This window comes from Triturus cristatus, chromosome 6 (assembly GCF_964204655.1).
Source record: "Triturus cristatus chromosome 6, aTriCri1.1, whole genome shotgun sequence".
NCBI classification, from domain to species: domain Eukaryota; kingdom Metazoa; phylum Chordata; class Amphibia; order Caudata; family Salamandridae; genus Triturus; species Triturus cristatus.
In genome coordinates, this window is record NC_140589.1 from 1,501,463,393 (window position 1) to 1,501,488,790 (window position 25,398).

At 43.5% G+C, this 25,398-nt stretch overlaps 1 protein-coding gene across 1 annotated transcript in view; it reads left to right on the forward strand.

Moving 5' to 3' along the window:
• CRLS1 (cardiolipin synthase 1) overlaps positions 1-10,867 on the forward strand; it is an 89,023-nt gene extending 78,156 nt beyond the window's left edge. The window contains exon 7 of the mRNA XM_085612635.1: positions 10,286-10,867. Coding sequence (XP_085468761.1) covers positions 10,286-10,370 — 85 coding nt within the window. The 3' untranslated portion in view covers positions 10,371-10,867. The remainder of the gene's footprint in view (positions 1-10,285) is intronic.
• The last annotated feature ends 14,531 nt before the right edge of the window (positions 10,868-25,398 follow it).

Sequence of the window (25,398 nt, forward strand, 5' to 3'; positions counted from 1 at the left end):
TGGACATGACAAAGTGGTGTTTAAACAATAATCTCTTTCTGTTTGATAGGTTGTATTATAGACAGATCCAAGGTACAGCCATGGGTACCTGCTTCGCCCCCAGTTATGCTAATTTGCATATGGGCTGGTGGGAGGAGCAGGTACTCAGGCATCAATATCACCAAGAAATGTCAAACAACATCAAACTGTATACCAGATACATAGATGATATTTTTATTTTGTGGGAAGGTACTGAAGAATCTGCTATCAAATTTGCTACTGATTTAAACCAAAATGATCTAAACTTAAAATTCACATGCACTACCAGTAAAGAGATGATTCATTTTCTAGATTTAGAAATATACCACATGAATGAAAGGATAGAGACAAAAACATTTAGAAAATTAACATCAGGGAACTCCATACTACACGCTAGTAGTTTCCATCCGAATAAACTTATTCACAACATTCCATACGGTGAATGCTTGAGGATGAAAAGAAATTGCAGCTCTGTCACCTCTTTCAATCAAGCTAAGAAAGAACTCTTTACCAGACTTAGTCATAGAGGATATAATGAACCAATATTGACTAAAGCAGAGAACAAAAGTGCAAAAATTCAGAGAATAGAGTTACTGAAACCAGACAACAAGAAAACGTTAGAAGAGACAGGAGATTATCATAAAAAGACACCCCCCAGACTCATCACTGGTTACAATCTCTATCACAACAACCTAAGAAAAATACTGCTCAGACATTGGCCATCAGTACGAAATGATCCCGTAATAGGCGAGTTATGTAAAAAACCACCGCAAATTACATTTAGACGGGCCAAATCTATGCGCCAAGAACTTGTCTGTAACTCCCCTAGAGCGAGTGCCAAAACTGAATGGCTTAAACCGCAAAAAGGATTTTTCAAGTGCGCAAAATGTAAGGCATGCAAGTATGGGACTAACACCCGCAGCCTTACACTACCATTCAGGAACACTCCGTTTGAAATCCGCAGCTACTACACTTGTAAAACCGAGTTTGCGGTTTATGTCTTAAGGTGTACTTGCAATAAGTTTTACGTAGGTAGTACCATTCACCAAGTACACGTAAGAATATTGCAGCATCTTCGTGCCATTAACAAGGATGATCCAACTTATCCGGTGGCCCGACACATAAACACCATACACAATGGCAGAAGTGAAGACCTCTCATTCTTTGTAATAGACAACATCCCTAAAAACAACAGGGGAGGGAATAGATTGTTGTCTCTACGCAAATTGGAATCTAGATATATCATGTTACTAGACAGCAAAATCCCTACAGGATTGAACGCTGACGAAGCGTTAAGTGTACATCTGCAATAAGTATTGTACTTCATATCAAGTTAATTTAGAAAATTATGGGTTCTATTTCCTCTCTGTCTATCCTAAATCCACTCCACCTACACAGGTAGCACCTTAGGCAAGCAGATATTCGTTTCTTCCTTTTTGTTGTCTCTCAACCGATGTTAAAAGATCGACTAATGGAATCATATGTTATCACTACCCACTGGGGTCAAATTTATTTAACATAGTTGTATTCTTTGTAGTCGACTACATGCAAGTTTAAATGTATGAGTATTACACTCGTATTTGATTTGTGTAAACTTTTTTCTTTTCTTGTTGACATAATGAAAGAAGAATTTTTTCTATGTCTATTACCAAACGGTTGTGTAACTATGGCAACAAAGGATTTAAATAATGTGGTAAATGTGCTATACCTGTGTTCAGTGACCAAGGCGGCGAGTCCGTCGAAACGCGTTTGGCCATTTTGCTGTAAATAAATATTTTTCTTTGACGAATTTCCCACGGAGTCAGCGCCTCTTCATAAACAGCTTGAACTGGATTGTTGAATATATATATATATATATACATATATATACACACACACCTATATATACCTATATATACCTAACGGCTAGAGCAGTCGACCTCGAATTTGGGGAACTGGGTTTGAGTCTCGGCAATGACGCTGAACATCCTGTGATTCCGGGCAAATCACTTAATCTCCCCATGCCTAACAAAAAAACATAAAAAAAATAAATAATTAATGTGTCCACATGTAATGCAACTGGTGCTATCTAAGGCGCTCTGATTCCCGGGACAAGTTTGCGCTATATAAAACTCTGTAAAATAAAAATGTAATGTGCAGGCGTACCGTCAGGAGGTGCATCTTAATCTTCCCGTATCGGAATTGTAACAACACCCTCTATAAAACTATTAAATTCTTTAAAGTACTTCAGGTTTCTCACAAATCTTAAAGTAAACAATTCACATATTTTGATTCTGTTCCGTAAATGTCAGATTTCTTTTCTTCTAATCCTTTCTCATTTGTTGATTATCGAAATCCTGTTAACAAATCTCAATGTAATATTCACACAACCACTGACCTATCACAGCACGGCACCATAACGTCACCAACCACGTCTCACTCTTTGCAGTCGTTCACCCTCCTTTACAGTTTCTCTCGCACTCACATAATTCAACAGAAATCTTCAAAATGGCAATAACAAATTATATAACAATTCATATTTGCTCTGCTAAAAACAAAAATAGTAATTCAACAACCGAAATGTTAAGGTTTTTACACCATCTTACTTTTACCACAGAAAAAGAATTTCACATTCGCAAGTGAAGTCTCGACCAGCGTGAAATTGCCCTAGTCAATGCAGCTTCACACTTTGCTCAATCAGGTTCTGCTAGCATTAATCAGTATTAATACAATCACAACAATTTATTAGTGTCCCTGTCTCAATTGTGTAAGTTACGGTACCTCACACTGTATACCTCAATTACTCTTAAAACAAGAAATACCATTCGACAATGCTAACTCAAGTGTCTTCTACACTTGTCTCAACATACAAGGATCTTAGGCTACGCCAAATGTGAAACTTTTCAACTTCTACACAAATAAACATTTCCTTCATCTGACCATTCACTCTTAACTCAAATATTCAGCAGTAAACATAATCACAAAAACGCGCCTCACCCTATTAATACTCGCACCTCCAGAACAACCGCCTTCGAAAATCGCACCTTGTCAGTCTTTCAGATTGTGGGCATTGTATTCCAAGATTCGGATATTTTATTCTAAGTTGGATAATTTGTTTATGGCTCCTTTCTTAAGGCTTGAAACATTGCTCTGCTACCAGAAAACTGATAGCATGGATCTTGGGTGAAATTTAAATAGTATGGTTCAAACCTATTTCCTGACCACAAAAACAGGGTCAAGCCCCGTTCCTGCGCTGGCTTCTTCGGATAAATTGCTCCAAGTGATGTATTTTGAGTCAGGGCTATTTCATCATAATAAGACAAATAGGATTACAGCTTTAAATCCAGTCAATGATGGGAGTTTGAAATCGTTTCAAAAGTTGTATTTATCATAAAGAGATTAGTAAGTATATTTTATTCTTTTCGTTCAAATTAGTCCATAAAATCAAGAAAGTTTACAGAAAGCTCATCGAAAGGAATGGTTAGAACAAATAATCAAATAATATATTGAGTGCTCCATAAAGGACCGAAATCCCTATTCTAAAGAACAGGATCATAATTTAAAGTTAGTAGAACTCAACTCATGAAGAGCTTGAGTTCAGAGGAAAAGAGTGAGAAATGAGAGAGTAAAACTCAAAATCAAATTAAAGCAGCAGAACTTCCCACAAAGAGTAGTTCATTAAACTCAACAGAGTCTCAGCAATACAAAAAACTGTTGCAGCAGCAATCTGTAAAAATTATGCATCAAAAGTGATGTAAGGGATGAGCAGAAGCAGCAGTAGCCAGAGCTGTCAGCAAGGGATAAGGGTCTGGGTCTCAGCTTCTAAAATGTCAAGTCTCATGTCTAGTTCTAACTAGGAACACACACTAATATAAAAAGGCACAGAATATGTTGTAGACATTGTATCAGGGCTTCATTCTTTGCATCCAGTCCAGTAACACCACTTGTCTGAAAGTAGGTTCAGCTCTTAATTTTTCACAAAATAACATGCAACTTGCAAAGTTTTATCACAAAGTTTCTTAGACATCGCACATGTGTAGCTTCTTGATTCATAAGCCACCTTTCCTATAGGCATCAATCGCAGTTTAAACTTCTGTAGCTCATCTGATTTTACTGTGGTGCCAAGGAGGAAAAAACGTCACATGGCACACTGGCCTTTTCTTTACGCTACAATCAGTGAGAATGGGATGACTTTCTAGTGCTGCTTGACCAAATTGATCCAACTGCCCCATCCGATTGTTGAATTACTATTGTTTTCTTTAGCACAGCAAATAAGAACTTTTCTGAGAATAACTTCAAAGTTAGCTTTTGGTAATGGATCCTCTGGCCTTCAAAGACAAAATGACTATCACATGGTTTGATGTTGAGTGCCTTAAATTAAAAACTGTTATGGCATTGGCTTTATGTTCACGAAAGAAATTTGCATTGGGCAAACTAAGTTTCCTGTCGCTGAGGAAAGAATATAAACAATTGATTAGATTTAAAGAAAGGAATCTGCATTTTAAAGCTTGGTCTAAACTCCTGCGGGTAATTCAAGAAAATAATACAAGACTGTTTTGGAACCTGATTAGATGTGGTTACGAAGGTGCCCTGAGAAATCTAGAGTCCAGCAATACGGCTCAGACTTGGATTGAGCATTTTACAAATGTGTATAATCCAACAAGATGTGGCCAGTTGAATGAAGAGGAGGCTTGGTCTTCGAACATTGCCAAAATATTTTTACAGAACAACACTGTGATGCCACTTTTGGCAGCATCTGGCTTCACAAAAATTTGTGGAAATTGAAGTCCGAGCCACCAACGAAACATATGCTGGTCAATTCATGGCGCAGCTTGAAAAATTCATTCAGAATATATAACTAGCCGTTAGATCAGGTTGACTCCTACGATAACCTAGGGTTAAGGTTCAATGCCCATTTAGCTTGGGGCAAACAGCGGAAAAAGAGTGAAATAAGTATGCTTCAGCAGTTAAACGCAGTCCTCCGCTACAGGAGCAGTGTTGGTCGAAGAGGGATTAAACCATCACTACGGGCCTTTCACGCACAACTATATTCTGCTGGTCTGTATGGTGCTGATATTTGGGGGACTTGTAAGGCAGCTGGTCTCCAGAAAATTGAAAAATAATTCTTACGCCACTTGTTACAACTTGGTGCTAGGACCCCAATGGCAGCACTTAGACATGAGTTGAGCTTGTATAACATGGACGCTATTGCAGCATTAAAGCAACTCCTGTTTTGGCACCAAATCTGGACCAAACCGAACGTAGCTACCTATCTCAAGCCAATTTGCTAACCTTGGGATAATAGCAACTCTCATGGCTTAAGTACATTGCGAGCATTCTCAATATCCTCGGTGGCTATGAATACCCGGAAGCAAAGGGACCCTCCAAGCCTAGAAAGATTAAAAGGGAACTATTGGTCGTGGCATTCTGAACATCACCATGGCAAATTGTTTCTTTCTCTATTGGAAATTAAACCCATATTTGGTTTCGAGAACCATATTGACCATTTATTCCCACCGATAAAGAGAGTACTGTTAATAAAATTAAGGCTAGGGTGTCTCCCTGTAAAGTCCTTCACACAGAACTGGTCAGACTCCAGTGGCAATTCCACCTGCCCCTGCTCGCAGGGTGGCAATTAGACCCTCATGCACTTTGTTTCTATGCTCCTTCTCCCTGCCAGTAAGGAAAAGATTTCTTCCCCCTTTTTTTAATAAAGTATGACATCAGACATTTGTTATGCTGCCGTGCACTGTTTAAGAACCTATATTAACTCTATTTTTAACCCAGTGGCTTCTTACATCATGTAACATGGAAAGAGGCACGGCCTTGTACTAGACAGCATAATGCCGGACTCTTTGGAGTGCCTTAATTGTTAGCAACTCAGTGTCATTTCACTTCTCAACTGCACCATTCTTCAGTCGAAAATGCCCCTTAATTAACTTGTAATGTATGGCATATATATATATATACTTTACCCGGGTTCACTGGCGACACCTAAATTGCATCGCCTTGGATATAGAACGTTCTATGTTCTTTGGTTATTTATGGTTTTTACCTGTTTCGATTTTTTTACCATTCTGATAGGCTCCAGCGTTCTCATCTTTACACACCTATTTAAAGCTTGCACACTTGGCATCTGTGAGTTAATTTTGTGGCCTAAGTGGAGTAGTGTCATCACACTGTGAACGTGTGTAGCTCGTGTATTTTGCTTTTCTGAGAGACTTCCGATCATCTAAAAAGAGCAGCGGCTCACTGAATACCGATGCACTGCTGATGTTGTCTATTCAGTTGCAAAAGTGCTCCTTTCTCAACTTTTCATTACTTAATCGTTCAACTAACAAATTAACGTCCAAGGCACGCAAACAAGGACCCTTGGTGACTGTTTGGAATAAGAGCTGAATTTACCATATCCAGTATATTCTTCCTTCGTGTTTTGCAAGTATTTGAAAATGTCCTATGTTGTCTCGACTCCTAAAAGCATATTTGATTCATCTAAGCAGTTTGCTAGTTTTATTAACACCTTTTAGTCTTCCAGTAAGTTTACAATCTGCCTAAGTTGCTTTGTTGCTCTGTGCTTTTATACTTTGTGAATAATGCTAATTTACTGTTTATATCTATTTTTATCATATTAATGCATTTGAATTGTATTATCTGCATATTGAATGGCTTATGTTTATAAGCTGACACAATAAATAAATAAGACTGTATACTAAAGTAGGATCCAAACTACCCCACTTTTTTCCAGCCCCAAGTCCTACTTGATAGAGAGAGGGAGTGCTCCGCAGAGTATACAATGAGCGGATGTGTAGCCAGGACTGACATCTGCCTGCCAGCCCATCTCCTAGAACTGAGGGGAAGTCACATGAAGTCACCACTTTTTGATGGAGGAGCTGAGGCACTGCCTTAAGTGTTTGATTAATTGCTGAGAGAAGGAAACCGTGTGTCTGGCTCTGCAGGAAGAGAAACTGTCCAGGAGGAGAGACCCATACTTTGAGGGGAAATCCAGAGAAACCAATGAATTCACAGAGGGTGCTAGGAGACTGTGCTGTGAAAAGGACCCCTTCCCCAAACTCTCTTTGCAGATCCTAAAGATCATAAAGATAATTACTGGGCTGAACATTTCCTTAGTGTGTCCGTTGTTTTATTTGTTGCGTTCGAAGCTTATCTCTCCCGCATTACCTCCCTTACCCTCGCTACCCTGAGTCTTCAGTGCAAAAAAGATTGTTTTTGTTGCATAGCCATAGTGGGACAGGCCCCATGACACCCATGGCAAACTACCTCACCTATGGGGTCTGACACTGAGTAACAGAACCTATGGGGCTCTTCACCTGGTGAGCATTTACATACTTTACAGTTACCACCACACATAAATGTGTGCTCTTTGCTGATCCGAGGAGCCCCCTTACTCCATAATTTGTGTTCCGCAACTACAGTAATATGCGAATTGTTGTGTTAAATCACATGCTCTCCGTTACAACCTCAACCAGACGCAACACTACCATTACCTGAGGCTGGTCCACGCGCCGCGCGTCCACAGTGGCACTTCTGTTCCAGAGTACTCCCCACTGGAAGACAGAGTGCTTCTGGATCCTATTCCTGAAAAACCAACGTCCACGATTTATCGTAAGCTAATTAACAATGTGCCGACGCCCTGATGACCCTTCGTGACACATGGGCGAAGGACCTAAGGCCCCTGGACGAGGAAGAGTGGCAGGAGGCGATTCAGAGTCCCAGAGAAATAGCGATGCGCCCTCGCTTTCGACTAGTCCAACTCAAAATATTGCACCGCACATACTACCCTCGCACCAGCCTTTACCCATGGGGTAAGATCACAGATGCACGATGTGCCAGGGGATGTCAGGGGGAGGGAACCTTCATACATATCCTCTGGGAATGTCCTGAGATCGTCCGCTACTGGAACGGGATTGTAGAGATCATGTCCAGGGTGGTGGGTGTGGCAGTTCCCCTTGACGCTAAGTGGTTACTACTGATGATTAAAACAGACGCTGACTGCTCCAGACACCAGGGCTTGTGGCTGGCTCTTGCGGCAGGGGTGGCTAAACAAAACATTGCCAGAAAGTGGGGGGTGCCTCTGCCTCCGACACTGGAAGAGTGGAAGCGGGACCTGGACTGGTACCAACGCACAGAAGAAACGGTGTACAAAAGTAGGGGGGCCACCAAGAAATGGGGAAAAATCTGTATGCCTTGGTGGAAATATAGAGGGTGTACTTGAGATCACGATCCATGCACGGGATGTTGTGTGCCGCCTATGCTTTTACGAATTGTACTATCTCTGCAAAGTGAAACCCCGATTATGCTTATTGTGTTTGCAATTTTCCTGAGCTTTGTTAATAAAAAGATTTAAAAAAAGAAAATGGCACTTGCCTGTGTGTGGGAGCTGGAAAACTTTTAGAAACACATTTTGGGAGGTGATTTTATTTTGGGAAGTGACCACAAACTACGTACAAGACTCCTTGGGATACAGAACACATTGGCCCGAATTGCCAGACAATCAATGAGACAACAATATTTTAATTATAGGATAGATTATTTTCTAGGTGGCAAAAAACACCATTGCGGATTGTTTAAATAGATTGCCTTTAATTTTGAGGGAGCGTCACAGATCAATGAATTGAGTGTCTCATTGCTAGTATTTGGCAGAATGTGAGCAGATTGTTTTTACTTTAGACAAATGGAAAAAAGCATATTTTGAGGAAATTCCCCTCTAGGATGTGAAAGAATCGATCTGAGTAGGTTGGCCAAGTAAATAACGGTTGGAGTCTCATGAGATTGCACTGTGGGAAGTACGCAGTGAAATGAGTGATGAGGGACTGTGCCTAATGAGATGAGCAAAAATCATTGATATTGCCTATGAGACCCATTGCCTATTAGATTGAAAATTATCAACTTTGTTCCATGAGGGTCATATGAGAATTGTGAAAACTAAGAAAACGGTGTGTGATGTTTATTGGTAAACTGAGGTCGAAATGCAAGTGGAGAGTTATCTCAAGAGTTTGATGTGTGGAATTGCAGATAGGTTTTGCAAAACCTTCAATCGCTCTTTGGAATTAATTGTTTTTCCTAATATGTTATTGGGAATGTGTGAATCTCCTCATTACGGGCCTTGTATGTTTAGGAATAAACAGAACTAAAATGATCCTCCCTTTGGTGGGCAGGTTTTCGAAGTTGCCTGATTGTCATCAAGTCGTGGCCACGGCTGATATGGACATTGTCCACGTTTTGCTCAAGAAAGGGTTTCACACTTGCATTGTAACATGTAGTGGTTCTCAACTGAATTCTGATACGATTGCCACCCAAGAAGGAATGGTGCCAGTTAATGTATTTTTAGTGTCGGTAAAGGTACTGTGCAGTTAACTTTTGCAGGTGGTAAGAAAATTGAACATGAATTGGAAATGATGTGGGCAAATCACACCATGCCTTTAGAGACCAAACACTAAAGTGTACACTGGATAATTAGACCAAGCAAAGGTATTCTTGTGGGATCCTGAAGACATTAATACTTATGTAGGAAAGTCACTAATATAATACAAAATGTTAGGTTAAGTGATGGGAAAGCCTGGCATTTGAGTTGTGTTATGATAGCAAGAGGGAAATTGGATTTAAATGTGTCAGAATGGTAGTGCATCAGGTGTTTCTCCAGCAAGTCAGATTGATGTTGGTGCAGATGTTAGGGGTGGTCTGCCTGTTGGAATTAGTCATGCTAGTGGTAATGCTGTGAGAGTAGCAGACCAAGAGCATCATACCAGCAGATACAATGGCAGAGAGTGCCAGTTTAATTGGGGCATGCCCCTTCTGGGTGGTTAAACTACCTGTGACATTTTAGGATTACTTAAGCAGTACATAATTCCTTGGGAACGATGTTTATTATAACTTGCTATTGTTTTTTCTTTGTGATGTTGTGGTTGTCATTATATAAGTTTTTCTTTTTCCTCTGCAATGAGAGGTGTGTTGTCCTATGGCACCTTGAGTAGGTTCTGGAATGTGGAAGTTGGTGTGTGTGTTCTGTAAGGACTGTGAGTTGGGCTGGGGCACGGAGTTGAATGGACTAGTTTTTGTTGCCGGATTTAACAGTGCTGGTGATTGTGCCACACAAACTACATTGAACTTCTGCTGGACTCCTGTGTGGTTACTACACTTGCCTTTGGACATATCTTAACGTATGATTCCGTCTACAAAGCGTAACAAATAAGAAATGCAGAGAAATCATTTTTTTGTTATTTCACCTACTTTGTCTACTTGACTAATTATGCCTACCGTATCTCAACAGGTGCATCACGGCTTTCACCACAGCCGCATCTGCATACAGTTATTACCATTATGGACGGGAAACTGTGAATGTTTTAAAGAAGTGAAGATTTGAAGAATGTCCTAATGTCCAGTTAGCGACCGTAGCGTGAGAATACAGTAGTGTGCTTCCAAAAGAAGGCAACCTGGCGGAATGCACTCAATCACATTGGAGCTGTAGATTCTAAGCTGACATTTATCCCTTTGATCATGCTTTGTAGATACAATGATTTTCATCAGATTTGTGGAAATTTTCAATAAAAATGAATGGTATTTTTAACATGCATTTTACATTTCCCATATTGAAAACTTTCACCACCTCAGGTGTGGTAGCAAATGATGTAATGCATTCATGAAATCCTATACTGTGAGATAACCACTGAAATACCTACTTCTGAGGACAATGTGGTGTTCTTACATAGTATCAGTGATGTACTTCATTTGGCATAAACTGAAAACCCGAATCATTCATCTGTACCGTTACCTTTTCTAGGAATATATAAAAACTGATAAAGTGGATATTTTGGAAAATAAAGAAACAATGTCTGAGAATGATGTAAACACATATTATCCAATATGAAGTTGGTATTTATATATGTGAAGGCGTTTTTGTGTTTGAAAAGATTTAAATATCTTTGTTTGAAAATGTATTGGGAAATGATACACTGCTAATTATGTTTTTAATCAACTTCTTATGATTTTCTTTATCGTAGTCTTTTTTTATTACTTGCTAACCAATATCGTAAAAACCACAAATGTGAGTTGAATAGGCATTATGCTTATGATCAAAATATTAACAATCCTCTAAAAATACTTACTTAGGCTAGCTGTACAACTATAGGTTCCTCCATTCTCAGGACCTTACATATGTTTACTTGATCATTTTTCTTGGAACATCCTCCATCTTTTCTTGACAAGTTTAGTGTAATCTGTGGGGAATATCTCGTGAGTCCTTGTTTAAGAGGCCACTTTGCCCGAGGCCTTGTAGCTCTCAAACAATAATTGCTGCTGTGGATCTCTTTTATACCGTTGCTTTCATTGAAAGGGTGGTTTAGGGCTTGAACTTGGCTTGAGATTCTGTCTGTAGTAGGAAAGTTGCAGGGGTGCCTTCCATATATTTTGTTGTGCCCGTATCGTTTAAAAAAATATTTCTTTTCTAGAGATTTGGCGACCTTTGGGTCCAAAGAGATGTAACATGGCTACTAGTTGATGCTGTACCTCAAGACAAAACCCTAACATGCACATCTGTATAATAACATGATAGTATTCACTTTTCTAGCAGCTGTTCCACATCTTATGCTGCCACTGGAAGTAGATTTCCCTTCCTGCACTATCTCCCTAAGCTCGCTTATGTTGTACATCTGGAAGATGTTCAAGCAACTTTTCTGTTTCCTCCCATGACTGGCACCTGGCAGTGTGGATCAGCCCCACAATATGCCAATGTATTTCTGCCCCATCTGGTGTCATTTTGTCCGCTGAGTCTATCATTTTGATTTTCTTTTAGGGAATCTGTCATGCTTAAAATGTCCTTTTCCTTGTACAACATATCACCAGTAAGTCATGGGGGTCAATATATGTCCTTTATGCCGCCTCAGTCTTGTGATGCAGACTTCAACTCTCTCATTTCCTTGCATGTGACCACTGTGATCTTGAATGTTACTTTGAAATTTTCATGTGTGCTTTTATGTACAGTTTTCCGCAGAGGAAGAGATTGTTTCTATTTTGTGTGACTCATTCTATGTGAGAGCCTTCCTCCACTTCCTTTACCTGCAAGGTAGCTCCATCGATGCAATGTTGCCTTCTAGATTACTGCATTATAAAGATCTTGTCTCATATAGTGCAGAGGTTCTTTTTGGGTTGAGAGAATCAATGCAATATCTGTTTATCTTTTTATTGTTCTTCACCCTTCACTGGGTCGTATTGTGGCTGATTTGGATCTGTGTCTCTTCAGAATCTGAATATGTGCCCCTTTGAGGTGAGCACATTGGTAGTAGTGTGCGTCCTGGCAGTGGCATCTGTTCTCATTTTAGTATGGGTAAGGAACTATTCTCTAAAGGTATTAATTAATCGAAAAACAGTCTCATGGTTGTCTTTGGTGCAGAGGAATCCAAAGCTATCCTCCCTGGAGGCTTACCATAATATGACCTCTGTGTGGGTCAATGTGAATATTTTATTGATTAATATCAAATGTTTGATGTTCTGCAGTACATGTATCCTCTTGTTTTCAAAGCCTGTCTTGTTTCGATGTCGAAGAGGTGGCTAAACCTGACATTTTTGTGGCGTCAAAACTATGTTTCCGTGTTATAGGTCGTTGCTGCACAAGACACTTTTTCAGGGTGGGGAGTTAGGGATTTATGCTTCTGTTCCATGTAGTTTCTTTGTAGGTTTATTGAAGATAGATGTTATATCTTAAAGAGAGCCCCACCAGGAGCAGCCTTCCTGCTGCTCAGCCCATCCACCAACGGACTCATGCACTCACCAACATTCCAGACACCAACATTCTCTCACACAGTCACCCTGGCTGAGCACTAGGTATAACACATCTCCTTTCCTTTGTAAAGGAAACAAAGGAACTCTGGAATAATACATCAAAGTTCAGATACATAGGCATGGAATAAAAGGTGGGGAAATTCCATGCAGGCGAAATATAAACAAAGAGGAAAAAGAGAGAACCAGGAAACACAAGTACATGCCCCATCTCCCTTTGTACCACAAAAACAAACACACACACTCCCACACCACAGACCGCAAACAAACCCAAATACGTAAATCATGCAAGCTGGCCAGGCAAACATGAAGAAAGTACAAGAGTGCCAACAACAAGGTGTAGGAGAAGACCGACCAAAGAAGCAAATAAAAAAAAACAAAGAAAGGGTGAAAGCAGGTGCACAGAGAACAAGGAACAGAAAAACTGCCTTTCACCCAAAATCCACACCAAAAACAGCAAAACGCATATGCGGTGAACTCACAACAAAAAGGAAAGCAGTAGAAAAGGAGAAGCAAGCTATACCAAAGCACTACCCCCAACACGTGCTGGTGTGAAATGTGTGGGCACACACCCACCACATGACACAATGCTACACACCGAAAATGCAGAACTGCCCCCAGCGCAAACTGGGGTGTGATGTGTGGAAGGGTCTCCACACGAAACAAAGGTAATGCACATAAGGTACGTAAGTGCACAACTGAATATCCAGCAACAACATCAAAGAAAAGGAAAAAAACACGATGGGTGGTTATACAGCACCAACCCTAACCACGTAAAAGTGGGAAACAGCAACGCAACCATCTCAGCAATAAAATACAATAAGCAGAAGATCCAAAATGTGTAGAGGAACAAATGACGAAAAGAAAGGCTGCCAGGACACAAAAGGGATGAGGAAAAACAACAGCATATAAAAGCAATATCATGTAGTCATGTAAATATAAATTGCCCAGAACATCAGCCCATACTAGGGTAAAGTAATCATCCACAATAAAAAAAGCAATGAGGTAGAATGGGGAAGCAAGACAAGTCATTAACTCCTGAAAACAACATAGGCAAACTCCCCGTAAAAGTTTATGCAGATTGTAGGTTGACGCTGAGTTGACTTCATGTAACACAGCAGGGAAAGTCAATGTAAAAACATGGGAACAGCCTTATGAGCGACGACTCGCCTGAAGTCATGGCAAACACTCCACACCTCCAACGGCAGAAGAAAGTTCCTCAACATGCTGGCGACAATGGATTCCTCGAGAAGTTGGCTCACCACAATACAAAGACGGAGGCAGACTAATTGAAGAGCACCGACGTTCGATTTAACTTTGTCACGAAACATTAAAAAAACGTGGTTGGCAAATAAGAAAACCAGCACAGAATACTTCGAGCTTCAAGTGTTGCAGTACTACTTCCAAGCACAAGATGGCAGCACTTTCTTGACGCTGTCCCGGTTGGCTTCTGGCATCCCAATGCACCCAAGCGTCAATATCAGCAGGAAGCCAAGTGAGGGAGAACACGTCACAAGAGATCCAATGGAGGCATCGCAGACGAGTTGGATGCAACTAAGAATGCGCGCGCTCGGTGTGTGCGGGCTGTTCACATCTCATGTCAGTTTTGAAAGTGGTAGAGCGGTTTAACTGCCAAGGTGGACATACACCCAGTGGGACCGAGATAATGATTAATTTACCACTAAACGGTCGATATCACGCAGAAATAAGAGGGTATGGTGGTCCCAATGCAGTAGGCTCTCTCTCTACACGAAGCTGGGTTAAAAAAAAAAGTACACAAATTACGGTGATTACTCAGGGGCAAGCAGGTGGGTAACTTGAATGCCGTCATTGGGCCGACCGGTGCAGAGTTCTATTTGCACCGCTGGAGAACTCTTGTTACACGAGACACTCTCTCAAGGCAGAAGGAGGGGAGAAAGGCTCAGCAGGATATAATTCACAAAAGAACACTCAAACAAGTTCCAGAAGGCACGAATGAGGAGCTCCTAATGTTGGAGGAACACACAAACAGAAGTTGCTTTCACACGCTGATACTCCCAGCAGAAGTTGTGAGCACAAATCCAACCGGAAAACAGGCAGCACGCTGGACAGAAGGCAGTTGCCCAGATCATACTCAGACACAGCAGGAACTGGCACACTGGGGTTGCGAAAAGGAAAGCAGTTCCAAGGCAGGAGGGTGGAGGAAGAGAAAGTCCAACATAAACTGGCACTCACGGGTAGGGGCGACCGATGGAGTGGTCACTGGTGGGGCTCGGGGTGCCAGATTCTTCAAGATCCACTTAAATTGCTTCAGTTTCAATACAGTTACTGCCAGCTTGACAGTTTCAGTCCATTCGGTGGCGCACGCAGGTTCTTTCTTCTCAAAAGAGAGCCCCACATGGAGCAGCCTTCCTGCTGTTCAACCCATCCACCCACTAACTCATGCACTCACCATCGTTCCAGGCACCAATATTCTCTCACACAGTCACCCTGGCTGAGCAGCAGGTATAACAGCTTCATAGTGGTGTGCTCCTTTAGAGGCTGTCCGTTTTGTTTGTGCTGAGACTTCTGTCAGTGCTGATCTTCTTAAGTTCAGCTTGGTTTCCCGTGTCCACCAGTGTGGAACATGTCTTACCCTCTTTGGGGGGGAGCCCTTGTCCTGAGTGGTGTGACTTTGTACAAGGATTTTTCAGAGTTCTGCTTTGCGGAGTTGGGGCCTGCTTTGAATTTAGGTGATTGGTTTTCCTCCTCAACATTGGTAACACATTTTCAATATCCCCACAAATCTTCCAGATATTAGTGGCTGTCGTACTCTTCCTGGAACGCACCCGAACTGAACTTGGTATTGTGTTTTGAGTAATGCATAATGTGCCCACAACCTGTCCATATGATGATGAATGTTCTCTTTAAATCAAGAGGTCTTAAAATTATCCTCTTTGAAAAACATAAGTTGCACAGCTGGTGAAGGTCGGCCCACAGGTCTATGTTTAGTATTATAACTGAGGCAGAATTTAAAAGGAGTTTTTTTCCATGATCACCTGCCAAGTGAGTCATAGATATATAACCTCCCATCTGTTTCTTTGGTGATATCACAATCAAGAACCATGATTATAATTGCAGCTTCCTTTGGATAAGTAGCCTTTGTTTCAGTGTCAAAATCTCTTTGGTGCCCAATCCATTGCTGTAGCACTTTGGAAGTGGTCCAAACCAGATGGAGATAAAAAAAAATCTAAGGTGGAATCTGTATTTTGGTGTCTTGTGTGTTTTGGCACCGGAATGAGATGGATCATACTTAATGCAGTACGATCAGTGGGCCTTCAAATCATATATTGGTGGAACTTAATTAGGCCCACATTTAATAATATTTGCAAGATGGCACAACAACCAAATTTGCTGCATTGCATCGTGTCAAAAGGAGAGTGAAAAAATGCACCAAATCTATTAAGATATGGTAAAAATAAATATATTTTCCCAGTACAAATAAGGGTTATCAGGGAGAGCACAAATACCTGTAAACAACCTGGGCTCGAAATTAATCATGACATCATTATATATATATATATATATATATATATATATATATATATATATATATATATATATATATATATATATATATATATATATATATACACACACACACACACACACACACACACACACACACACACACACACACACACACACACACACACACACACACACACACACACACACACACACACACACACACACACACACACACACACACACACACACACACACACACACACACACACACACACACACACACACACACACACACAAGTAAGGGCCAGAAATGGTTTAGAGGCAGGGAAGCAGGCTAAAAAGAAACAAAATCCAAAAAACAAAGGTTTTTTTTAAAAATACAGAGCAAACAAGCGCGCGACCAGCGCGGTCCTAAGCGAGGTGCCAAGAGAAATCTTGGCCACAGGAACCCAAAGCAGGCTCACCTTGCAGCTGGCTCGCCCTAAATAGCGTCGTCTCGGCGTCCCAGGTGACCTGGACGCTCAAAGATGGCGCTCGCACTACTCCCCACTCCAAGATGGCGCTCAGCCCAAACCCTCCCGGTAACCCGGATCCGCCCAACAGCGGTGGAGTTCACCAAAGTTAGAGTGCAAGTAAGGGCCAGAAATGGTTTAGAGGCAGGGAAGCAGGCTAAAAAGTAAAAGAAACAAAATCCAAAAAACAAAGGTTTTTTTAAAAATACAGAGCAAACAAGCGCGCGACCAGCGCGGTCCTAAGCGAGGTGCCAAGAGAAATCTTGGCCACAGGAACCCAAAGCAGGCTCACCTTGCAGCTGGCTCGCCCTAAATAGCGTCGTCTCGGCGTCCCAGGTGACCTGGACGCTCAAAGATGGCGCTCGCACTACTCCCCACTCCAAGATGGCGCTCAGCCCAAACCCTCCCGGTAACCCGGATCCGCCCAACAGCGGTGGAGTTCACCAAAGTTAGAGTGCAAGTAAGGGCCAGAAATGGTTTAGAGGCAGGGAAGCAGGCTAAAAAGTAAAAGAAACAAAATCCAAAAAACAAAGGTTTTTTTAAAAATACAGAGCAAACAAGCGCGCGACCAGCGCGGTCCTAAGCGAGGTGCCAAGAGAAATCTTGGCCACAGGAACCCAAAGCAGGCTCACCTTGCAGCTGGCTCGCCCTAAATAGCGTCGTCTCGGCGTCCCAGGTGACCTGGACGCTCAAAGATGGCGCTCGCACTACTCCCCACTCCAAGATGGCGCTCAGCCCAAACCCTCCCGGTAACCCGGATCCGCCCAACAGCGGTGGAGTTCACCAAAGTTAGAGTGCAAGTAAGGGCCAGAAATGGTTTAGAGGCAGGGAAGCAGGCTAAAAAGTAAAAGAAACAAAATCCAAAAAACAAAGGTTTTTTTAAAAATACAGAGCAAACAAGCGCGCGACCAGCGCGGTCCTAAGCGAGGTGCCAAGAGAAATCTTGGCCACAGGAACCCAAAGCCTAACTCTAAGTCTAACTCACCAAAGTCTAACTTTGGTGAACTCCACCGCTGTTGGGCGGATCCGGGTTACCGGGAGGGTTTGGGCTGAGCGCCATCTTGGAGTGGGGAGTAGTGCGAGCGCCATCTTTGAGCGTCCAGGTCACCTGGGACGCCGAGACGACGCTATTTAGGGCGAGCCAGCTGCAAGGTGAGCCTGCTTTGGGTTCCTGTGGCCAAGATTTCTCTTGGCACCTCGCTTAGGACCGCGCTGGTCGCGCGCTTGTTTGCTCTGTATTTTTAAAAAAACCTTTGTTTTTTGGATTTAGTTTCTTTTACTTTTTAGCCTGCTTCCCTGCCTCTAAACCATTTCTGGCCCTTACTTGCACTCTAACTTTGGTGAACTCCACCGCTGTTGGGCGGATCCGGGTTACCGGGAGGGTTTGGGCTGAGCGCCATCTTGGAGTGGGGAGTAGTGCGAGCGCCATCTTTGAGCGTCCAGGTCACCTGGGACGCCGAGACGACGCTATTTAAAGCTCGCCAGACTAGCGCAGCGGTGACGCGCAGCGGTTGCGCCATCCCTGCGCCTGAGTCGTGCCAGAATCCTGCCCGTCTGCGCTCGTCAGCGTCTTGGAGGCGGCCGAGGCGGGACTCTGGCATCTTGGGTAGGTGTGTAGGATGATTAGGTATAGTGCGGCCGCTTTATGTGCGCTCCGTCCCCCCAAGAGCGGTTGTATTTGTCTTTTCCCTGGTGGTCGACACCTGGCTAAAAGGTGCCCTGGTTGTTCTTGGCGTCCCATATCATCTCCATCTCGCGCTCCCCTCTCCCTCCCCTTGGAATGTCAGTGTGCCTTGTTAAATACCAGATCCTTGGCGCGTCATTCCATGGAAATTTGGGACCTCCTTACGCTCTCGAAAATCTCCTGTCTTTTTTTGACAGAGACTTGGTTGGGGGCTGGCTCGGAACCTGACATCGCTAGTGCCCTTCCCCCCAACTTCACCATCTTAAGGAGGGATAGATCTGGAGGCAGAGGTGGTGGGGTGGCCTTAGTTGTTGACAAGTCCCTTGTCTGCACCTCTTATCCTGTAGATAATATCGCTGGTTGTGAAGCTCTGGGCTTTATTCTCCAGCTGTCGGCTTCACATACCTGCACAGGAATTTTGATCTATAGACCTCCAGGGCCTTTAGGCTCGTTCTTCGAGGATTTACAGGTGGCACTGTCAGGACCCTGTGTGCGCTCGGCACACTGTGTACTGCTGGGCGACTTAAATCTGCACATGGACTCGACAACTGACGCCGATGCATCTAAATTACGGGACATTACCGAGATGCTCGGACTGACCTTTTTCATCGATAGTCCAACGCACGTGAAAGGGCATACGTTGGATTTAATCTTTTCCACTGTGCCAATTAAGGTGTCCTCCCCTTTGCCGGTTCTATGGTCCGACCATTATTTAATTAATTTCGTGTTGTTAGCTGAGCACCAGACGAGTCAAAGAGCTCATAAGGACGGGTCTCGTCAAGCTAGAGCCTTTCACCTGGTGTCAGCTGATATGCTCGCTGACGCACTCCATGCACATCCTTGCATTACGACTGGGAACTTAGAAGTCGACCTGCCGCTAGTCCAGGACTGGCTTCGGACAAGATTCGAGGAGCTTGCCCCTCGGAAACCGGTCAGGACAGCCCCCTGCCAGGATTCCGCTCCTTGGTTCACCGCTACTCTGCGAAAAGCGCGCCAGGACTGCAAAAGATCTGAAAGGCTCTGGCGGCGCAGATATGCGCCTGAGGAGAAACTGAAGTACAGGGGTGCGATAAAATCCTATCACAGACAGATTGCCGAAGCTAAAAAGATCTACTTCGAGCATAGAATAGACCAGGCTGATAACACGAGCCGGGAACTATTCCGAATTGTGAAGGAATTCGTAGAGCCGGTGGCGGCCGCTAGGGTTCACTCCCATACTGAGGAGTGGATCAAGCAGCTTGCTGACTTCTTTGTGGACAAGATCCGTAGGATTCAGGACTCTTTCGATCGGGTGGGGTCCCTGGAAGTGGCTGCAGCTGTGGAAAGTGATCTGAAGGTCCTTCCATCCGCTGCAGCCGAGCTGGCGCCCACTCTTTCGACGTTCCCCCCGCTATCCTGCGAGTCCTCTCTGGAGCTGCTTTCCCGGTTGAAATCTGGATCCCCCTTGGATGCGTGTCCGGCTAAATGCCTGAGCTCGGTGGCACCAGCTATTAACAACTTGCTGAACCCCTTGCTCAACATGTCTCTGAGTTCTGGAGTGGTCCCTAAAGAATGGAAGCATGCTCTTATTCTCCCGCTCATTAAGAAACCTCTGCTCGACCCTTTACAGTGGGCCAACTATAGACCAATCTCCCTCCTCCCTGCTCTGGCGAAGGTGGCGGAGAAACATGTTCAGCATACTCTTACCACCTTTATAGAGAATAACAAACTGCTGCATGACTCCCAATCTGGTTTCCGTGCCAATTACAGTACGGAGACAGCTCTTGTGGAGGTGACCGACGCCATCAGGGAAACGCTTGATCTTGGGGGAAAGGCTATGTTGGTCTTGCTGGACCTGTCGGCGGCATTCGACACCGTCCCACACGCCGGCCTCCTCCTAAGACTCAGGGAGGTAGGTCTGCGGGGGACGGTGTTGGACTGGTTTCAATCCTTCTTAACCGACCGTCGGCAGGTGATCTGGGCTCCTCCGTTCTCCGCGGAAATGCCTTCGCTAGAGGTGGGGGTGCCTCAAGGATCCATCCTGAGCCCCACCATATTTAACATTTATGTGGCCCCTTTGGCGAAGGTCGCTGAGGCATTTGGAGCCCGGGTCATCTCATACGCTGATGACACCCAGCTCCTGTTTACCTGCAGGAAGGGAGAGGTTTTTAATGGCGACAGAATCAGAGACTGCCTGAGTGCTGTTTTTGCATGGTTTCAGCACCAGAACCTGAAATGTAACTCGGATAAGTCCGAGTTGCTCTTTTTTGGCTGTGCTGAGGACCCTGGCTGGAAATCGTGGTGGCCTTCCGACATGTTCCCCCCTGAGAAACCATCTGCCCAAGTAAAAAATCTGGGTGTGGTATTTGACGACAGTCTTTCTTTTCGTCCCCACATCACGGGCCTGGTGGGGAAATGTTTCGGTATCTTGAAGATGGTGAGGAAATTTCTCCCACTGCTTTCCCTTCAATATCGCAAGAACATCGTGCAAGCACTTGTGGGCTCGCGTTTAGACTACGCTAACGCACTTTTCTCTGGTCTGCCTAAATATCTGGTATCCAGATTGCAAGTTGTCCAAAACTCGGCGGCCAGAGCCATCTTTGGCCTTCCACGGAGAGCCAGTGCCTCTCTACTGCGCGGTAGGCTGCATTGGCTGTCTATCCCTAGCAGAATTAGTTTCAAGGTCCTCACGTTGGCGTTTAAAGCCCTCCACTGCATTGGCCCAGTTTACCTCAGGAAGCGGATTGCTCTCTACGTTCCCCGGAGGAGTTTGAGATCTGCTGACCTGGCTAAAGTGGAGGTACCAGTGATCAAACGCGTGCGGATGGGAGGCCGGTCTTTCCAGTTTATGGCGGCCAGTTTGTGGAATGAGCTCCCTCTGTCACTCCGCAAGGCTAACAATCTTCTGGCCTTTAGAAAGGAGCTCAAGACGCTCCTCTTCCCCGCCTAACCAGTGGGCCTACAGTGTTTCTGCCGCTGGGTTTTTCTTGGTTGTGTTCAGGACTCTCTGCCAAAGCGCCGGGACACCCGTTCTGGGTAGCCGTGCGCTCAAGAAATATAGTTCTAACATAACATAACATAACATATATATATATATATGGTTGATGCAGGTATCTGTACACCCAGAGGTAGTTAAAGTAGCAAAGAACGCAAGGTAACTGTACATCATTTGTTGCTGTCTGCATTTTTCTTTAATATGAGTTAATCACCCAATTTGCAGTAATCCATACTTGAACTCTTCTGTAGAAGAAGGTCAGCTTATTTCAGAACACAAAATTGGGTCTTCTCAGGACTATTACATCCTTGAGTGTCAGTTATCCATATACTTGCTAATATTGCAATAAGAAACTGTTACTCTGCAGCTGATAATTCTAGCTGCCATGTTGTATTAGGACACACTGCAAGAGAAACGAGACACCATGGTGTTTTTGCACATACACGCACCATTAAGTCACCGGTCTTGACATCTGCGATGCGCACTTACTCAACTAAGTGTCCTCGCCCATAGCGCCATAGAGCCATCAGGTATCAAGTTCCAGATACTAGGCTATAAATGTCTCCAGTTATGCCCTGGTGTTCATTGGATTGGCTTGAAATAGTGAAAGAAATACGTGGCCAGTAATTATGCTGCTTATGGTCTGTGAAAAAGTCAAGTGGATAATTGTAGGGCACACCGAAGAGTGGCAAATCCTAATTTTCTTCAGCAGAGTCTGAAAAATAGTGGGTGATTCCACGTGTGGCTGTAAGCAAGTCCAAAGGGGCAGAAGCCTTGCTATAAAAAGACCTGCTGGAATGTGGCTTATGCTCTGCAGATGGTCTTCAAGTCATGGGGCTTCTCTGCAGGGTTTATCTATCTTTAACATTTAAAGTTTGTGGAAGTTACAAAGATCGTTTATAGTTCGGCTATACTGAGACACTATGCCCCAAAGTTGTAGGCCCTCGACTAAGTGTCAGCAACTCAAAAATCACCACTTCCTTGAGATTACCGTACAAAAGGCTTACCACTTAACCATAATCTGAAGGCAATGTTCTTCTCAAAAAGTTATGCATGATGATTTGAGCTGAATTAGCCTCCGAACTATGAGCCTGTGAAGCGGTTATGAGGTATTTAAGTTACAGCTCAACTTCCTGCTCATTGAGCCCCAGTATACCGTGGTTGCTTAACAGGCAGAAAACTGATCTCTCAACTAAAACTGTAAAAATTAATTGTATGTCAAAGCACATTTTTATTGAAAGTGGATTTTTTTCATGCTTGTAGAAGCACTTTCGCATATTTTTTCTCCTTTAACAACCTAGTCGATATAGAGTAAGACTGTTGGTGCCAACTTGTAATTATGGTTGCCTTCAGTAAAAAATAAATAAAGTAAAATACAAATTTATCACGTCTTGCCTTTTCAGATTCTTAAATTAATAAATATTTGGGCCAAATTTACAAAATTTTCACCAAATACTGCAGCAAAGGTTGTTATGCTGTATTGTGGGCGCGGGACCCTGCATTTCTTGCACCACAACATTTTATCTTAACAAAACGCCCAAGGATTGATAATTCATGAGGCAATGTGTCCCTGAGGTAAGGCACCTTCCAGCACACCAAAATCCACAAAATTGCAGCCAGTTCAAGTAAGGGTCCACTCAACTGAGTTCTAGATCAGCTGAAAAAATGCAACAGGTTTATTACAAAAGTTCAACAGAGGCGTGGTACAGATTCATTGCATAAAGGCTCCGAGTAAGTGGTCAGCAAAACTCCTAGCGAAACAGGCAGCATCTAAGGGTCGGGTGTACAAAGCTTTTTTGAAGTCTCAAACAGCACTATTCGCTGAATCGTTTTTGCAAATTGCAATTGGGTAACTTGTTACCTAATTGCAATTTGCGTTTGTGACCCACTTCTGTATTTGCAAGGGGCATGTTCAGGGATCCTTTCCAAATACCAAGTTACAGTGGTCTGTATTAATGTTTGCGACCAAATTCCAGTAGCAAAACAATAATGCCTTTACCATCAATACTAAAATTGATGCTAAACCATTTGCATATGGGAAAGGGGTCCACCACAAAATCTACCCCTTTGAGAATGATAAACAAAATATTTTCTGAGATCAGACAGTGATCCCATAAAACACTGCTCGCTCTTAAAAAATGCAACCAATGTTTCATTTCCTTTCTTTGAAACGCATCACGTTTTCCTTTAAGGAAAACAGGCTGCATTTAAAAAAGACAATGCTTTATTAAAAAGCAATCACAGGCATGGTGGTCTCCTCACCTCAGCAGGCCACCATCCCTGTGATTGTTGTGATTCCTAGTGGCTCGCAGATTACGTCCTACCTCATTAATATTCATGAGTTACGTCGATTTGCTACCCAATAGGAATCACTATTTTATAAATAAAACTGTCATACATTAGAAATCGAGTTTTCCAAATTGCTATTCGGTAAGAACCCCAATTTAGGAATCGTAAGTCGTAATGTTTATACATCTGACACTAAGTCTTCAGGAAAGTCTTCTGTCGCAACCCTAAAATCAATGGTTTATTTATACTATTTTCGCAGATTACATTATTGACACTCCAAAATTATCATGTATGAACAAATGTGTTACATTCTCAGCAAATCAAGAGCACCGTTTTATTAAATGTCATATTGCCTTATCACCTAAGTACTCTTCTACCACATTAATATTTATTCTTCCCACTCTATGCAAATGTCATCTGGGGATGGTAGAACAAAATAGTTGTGAAAAACAGCAAATTGTTATGAGTGACTAGGGCATAGCGAGCTAGTAGAAGTTCCTTGGGGAATGTTACATTATTGTGACAATTCTGAAAGAATACAGTCGGAATAACATTATTGGAAATAAACAAGACTGGTTGACTGTTGCTTCAGAAATAAGTGAAATGTGCAGGAAAGACATCCATTTTGAAAAGGATGGCTACCAAGGCCTAAATTGACACCTAGATAACAAGAATCAGGAAAAAACACTGTTGCATTTCATAGGAAATTTGTTTTAAAGACAAGAGCACTGTATACATTAAAAATCGGAAATAAAACCACAATCTGAAAGAGACAATTAGTTATAGATTCCTTACCTTAGAATTACCCACAGGCCTCAGACTGGATCCGGAGAATTGTTCGTCAGCAGTACCCCTGCTCGTTGAAAGGTGAGGTCGGTCGGCACCACGTTCGTCGTGGTCACCGGGATGACATTACGGCAGCTACATAGACGCCGCCCTCGCGCGCTGACGTCAGTTCTATTTCCGCGCCAGCCAACGCAGATCCGGAGAGAGCTGTACCTCCAGTCACTCTTTGACTGACTTTTTGCCGACTTTTGTCAATGTCGTTTTTGAGTCTTCGACTCCTGGTGCACGTCGGGGATGCCCGGTTTCAAGGCTTGCAGGTCCTGCAGACGGTTGATGTCGGTAACGGATTCGCACAGCGTGTGCCTGTTCTGTCTGGAACCCGACCACGACTCCAAGTTGTGTTCTGACTGCCGGACCATGAACCCGAACGGTCCCAAAAGATTCTCTAGGCCCTGCAGTCCGCTCCGTGCCGCTCGAGGGCCCGATCGCGTGGGAGGTCGAGGGACTGGTCGCGGAGCCACCACCACCACCAATCTTTTTCCAAGTCTTCCCACTCCTCCGGTAAGTCGAAGCACAAGAAGAAGTTGAAGAAGCATTGTTGCTCTTTGACTTCTCCCTGTCCATCCGCCGACGCGACGAGGGATGCGGGTGGTGCCGCTCCGCATGCGGAGTCCGCTGGGTAGACTCCAGGTTTCCCTCCCTTTCCGGGACCCGGTGTGACCCCTGCCCAGCTTCTGAGTTTCTATGAAGCGATGCATGCCATCTTTGGGCAGCACGACTCTGCCGACGCGCCTTCGTGGCCCCGTAGACTCGACTGGGGGCCCTGGGTTTTCAACGATGGTGGCCTAGGCCCCGGCACCGCAGGGTCCCTTTGG